This window comes from Curcuma longa, unplaced genomic scaffold (assembly GCF_044706935.1).
Source record: "Curcuma longa cultivar G26 ecotype Majalengka, Jawa Barat unplaced genomic scaffold, ITB_CL_G26_1.1 contig_28363, whole genome shotgun sequence".
Taxonomy (NCBI): domain Eukaryota; kingdom Viridiplantae; phylum Streptophyta; class Magnoliopsida; order Zingiberales; family Zingiberaceae; genus Curcuma; species Curcuma longa.
In genome coordinates, this window is record NW_027433686.1 from 3,997 (window position 1) to 8,356 (window position 4,360).

Below are 4,360 nucleotides of genomic sequence, written 5' to 3' on the forward strand. Positions count from 1 at the left end.
GGATGAGGAACTCGCACAACGATTTGATTTGACTGCGAACGCATGGTGATTTGATCGTCTACTCAGGGCGGTGTAGCTGTGAGTTGCAGCTAATTTAGGTTAAAAAAATTAATTAAAATTGATCTATAAATTAATTTCATCCTTAATTTCTCTAATTTTTCTTTAGTAATTCATATGCAGCGGCGACAAGGAAGGCAAATCCCATTCAGGCTTTTCTAGTAGCTAAATGCCGAAAACGCTGTCTCGGTCAGAACAGCTGATGGTCTTTCCCGCAGTATCATAGTTCCTTCGTCTCTTCCGGGACGAGCTACTTCCCTGCCTATTTATGCAGGCTCTCGCAATGGAATCCCCGCACTAACTCGATTGAGATCGAGAGCAGAGCTGGTGAGATGGCAAGGTACGTGAAGGAACTCATCCGAGGGGGAAACAGCAGGCTTTCTCTTCACCAGAAGGGAAACCCCTCCCTCTTCTCCACTCAAGGAGCTGTGGATGCTGCCTCACCTCGGATCAGCAGGGATGCCTCACAGGTATGCGACCCGACCCCTTTGATTTCTCTATTGTTCCACCGCTGGATTCACATTCTGGAAAAACGATCTGAAATCTACTGTGGATAAGTATCTTTGCTTTTTAAAGGTTGATTGTTTACTATTTTTATTCCACTGCCATTTTGAAGAAAACTACAAAAGAACAGAAATTTATACCTATTTTTGATCCATGAGCTTCGATATCATATTAAATTTTTACCTAATTAGAATTTTGTTACTCTAGTCATTACAGTTGCATAGTGGTTGTGGCTAATTTGTGGTTTAATTTCGAGGGAAAGAAAGATAGAGGAAAATGGTTGATTGCTTCAGCAAGCAATGAGTCTGTTCGTTTGAATCTAATTTTATCAAAAATGTAATTGAGCGTGTTAGGAAGCACTCAATTTATGTACTCATGGTGTGAAAAATTTGCTGAGCGCAGCTTATTGGGAGGACGCCGCTTGTGTATCTAAACAAGGTATGTGAAGATTGCCATGCTCAGATTGCAGCCAAGCTGGAGTTTTTCCAGCCTTCATTTAGTGTCAAAGATAGGTGTGTGTGTGATTGATGTTATTCCTCCATCTATAAACTTTATCTAGTAAATAAGAATCTTAGCATTTCTCATTTGTCTGTTTCTTCTTATTTGTTTGTCTTCAGGCCGGCTGTGGCCATGATAGAAGATGCTGAGAAGAAGGGGCTGATAACTCCAGGAAAGGTAATATCTAAATGCTTCCAAACAAGAAATATATGGCTTTGGTGGCCACTTTACTACATAAAGAAGCGGACTGTTGTTTGGTGCTGACTTCAGGGGCCCTAGCTATTGTTTCCTTGTTAAAAATATGTATTCTTGTGTACATATTTAAATTTAAACTACCTATTCTATAGGCTTGTATCACAACATAGATTCCATCACCTGGGACAGATCCAGGAAAAGGATGTGGGCTAGGCTTTGGGTGTGGAAGGGGTGAGTTAAGTAAAAAAATTTTTACAAAAAGAACCAATGTGTAATAATCTAATACTAAAAACTTTTTTACAATAGATAAAAAAAATCTTTGGGTTGGGCTAGAGCCTAGGATAGCCCTTAAGAAGATCCATCCCTGTCCATCACAACATAGTAAATCAGGGGCATCATATCTCTTTCACTTGAATTCATAGATTTGTTAACTCCCAAAGTCTAATTCATGCCATATGAGGCTTGACGCAATATGAATACACCAATATAGGTATCAATTTACATTCGGACTACCTTGCCACTTCTAGGACTGAACATTCATTCTCTAGCCCCAATACAAGTTAAGCTCAACTAACAACAACAACCAAAGCCTTTATCTCACTAAATGGAGTCGACTATATGAATCTTCATACGTTGTTGGCTCGATCTTCTACTATATCCTCATCTATATTTAAATGAGTTCTATCTTGTTATATGGTGGCTAACCAAGTTTTTTTTATCTTGATCTTCTTCTATCCATAGTATCCCATCATCTGATTGGGATTTTTATTAAATCTCTCAACTTTCTCTATAATGTTTTCGTTTCTTATCCTATTTCAAGTTAAGCTCAACCACTGAATCAAAATGTTTATTCATTATTAAGGTTTTTCGTTGATATTATAATTTCTTTTACTCTAAGATCATGCAAATCTAACGCGCTAGTACTGCATACCAGACCACACTGATTGAACCCACATCTGGAAATATGGGTATTGGACTTTCCTTTGTGGCTGCACTAAAAGGATACAAACTTGTGCTTACTATGCCATCATACACAAGCCTGGAGAGGAGGGTGGCCATGAGAGCTTTTGGTGCCAATTTAGTGCTCACTGATCCAACTAAAGGAATGGGAGGAACAGTGAAGAAAGCATATGATCTCATGGATTCTTATCCAGATGCCTTCATGCTTCAACAGTTTGAGAACCCTGCAAATGTCAAGGTATGTAAACTTCTTTTTATAATTTTTTGATTTCTGTATCTTTGTATCACTGCATAGTTTCCATTTTAGATCTTAATAATAGAATGTATAGGTGATATCGGTATCCAACTTTAAAATTTTACATAAACCTCTACAACTGAAGATAATTTGATGTTCTACAGAGAGCAGAGGACATAATTTGCATACACTAATTCACTATATACAAAGTATAAGTTTCCTGATTAGTGTTATCTGACAAGGGTTATGCAGGTACACTTTGAAACTACTGGCCCTGAGATATGGGAAGATACTCTTGGCCAAGTTGACATCTTTGTCATGGGAATCGGGAGTGGAGGCACTGTGACTGGTGTTGGGCGTTATCTAAAATCAAAGAACCCTAATGCAAAGGTACTTCAAAAATGGAATAATAAGCTTCTCCAACATTTTCATTTGATCGTTGTGCCACTTAAAAATGCATTGAAAATTAAATCATCCTCAAACCATTATAGATATATGGAGTTGAGCCTGCTGAATCAAACGTTCTTAATGGTGGCCAACCAGGTAAATGAAGCTTTCTTTCTCGTAGCAATAGTTAGTTTGGACTTTCTGTATAGTTAAGCCTTGAATCTATAGTTGTAATAATTCTCAATATTGCATCATCAAAGCTTGACGAATTCCTCCACAGGTCCTCATCTTATCACTGGCAATGGAGTTGGCTTCAAGCCCAAGATCTTGGACATGGATGTAATGGAAAAAGTTCTGGAGGTAAATATTATTATTTGACTCTTTACTGCGATCAATTGATCATGTTACTCTAATGTAATCCTTTCGTTAACATCGAGCAGGTAAAAAGTGAGGATGCTGTAAAGATGGCTAGAGAATTAGCAATAAAAGAAGGGCTTCTGGTAATCACCAAGCCTACTCATTCTAAATTTACATTCAAAATTTCTGATAGAATTTTAAAGCAATAAGTGAGATCATTTTATGTACATTGGAACGGAATGACTTTATATCTACGTTTGTATGTTACATAAAATGGAATTACTACAAATGTTTTACAGGTAGGGATATCCTCGGGAGCTAATACTGTTGCAGCACTTAAACTTGCAAGAATGCCAGAGAACAAGGGCAAACTTATTGTGGTATGTTTACTTCTTTTGTTTACTTATACCTTTTGGGCCATGAGATGTGAAAGTCAGATTTGTTGCCCAACAGCTGCAGCTGCAACTTTCTCATTTTAACTTAACACCGCATTTGGAAATATTAGAGTTTTCACAAACCTCAAAGATTACCTAATTTGATTTGTGCAATGCAGACTGTTCTTCCAAGCTTGGGGGAGAGGTACTTGTCATCTGCCTTGTTTGAAGAATTAAGGGAAGAAGCAGAGCAGATGCAACCTGTGCCAGTCGACTAGTTCGGGTCGCTTTTACCAACTACTACTCGTGAGTCATGGCCAGACCGATCCGTCCGATCGCATGTGCCAGATCGGATAATTGTGTCACAAAGATATAGTGAAGCTTTGTATTAACTTAAGTACTTCGGTTGTTTCCTTATGGTAGTGGAAGTTTGTCTGATAGCAACTCTCATTTTAATCTAAATAAGAGTAGTTGCAAAAAAATAGTGTACTCAAGAGGGAGGAAGCAACCTTTTGGGCATAATTTATGAATTGAGTTTATGAAATAAATAGATCCTTTAAAATTTTTCATTTTAGATGCAATTCAGTAGATTAACTATAATAAAGAGTAAGTTTTGGTAAAGGATTTATGCTTATATAATATATCTACTATATGCACTTGGTATATATATGTTCCATTTAAAATGCAATTTAATAGAATAAAGTTAAATTTAATTTGTTCTATTTAATGTTATTAATAAAAAAAATGATAAAAGTTTAATAAGAAATTAGTATTGAAGGGTAGCGCATTTGTT

General features: G+C 36.9%; 1 protein-coding gene across 1 annotated transcript; it reads left to right on the forward strand.

Annotated features, from left to right (window-relative positions):
• The first annotated feature begins 297 nt into the window (after positions 1 to 297).
• Positions 298 to 4,141, forward strand: LOC141819213 (bifunctional L-3-cyanoalanine synthase/cysteine synthase C1, mitochondrial). The gene is made up of 10 exons (XM_074706552.1): positions 298 to 527; positions 964 to 1,073; positions 1,179 to 1,236; positions 2,189 to 2,452; positions 2,702 to 2,839; positions 2,941 to 2,992; positions 3,117 to 3,196; positions 3,277 to 3,336; positions 3,493 to 3,573; positions 3,747 to 4,141. Exons 1-10 carry the CDS (start codon positions 390 to 392, stop codon positions 3,843 to 3,845), a joined length of 1,080 nt encoding a protein of 359 aa, XP_074562653.1. The 5' UTR covers positions 298 to 389; the 3' UTR covers positions 3,846 to 4,141.
• The last annotated feature ends 219 nt before the right edge of the window (positions 4,142 to 4,360 follow it).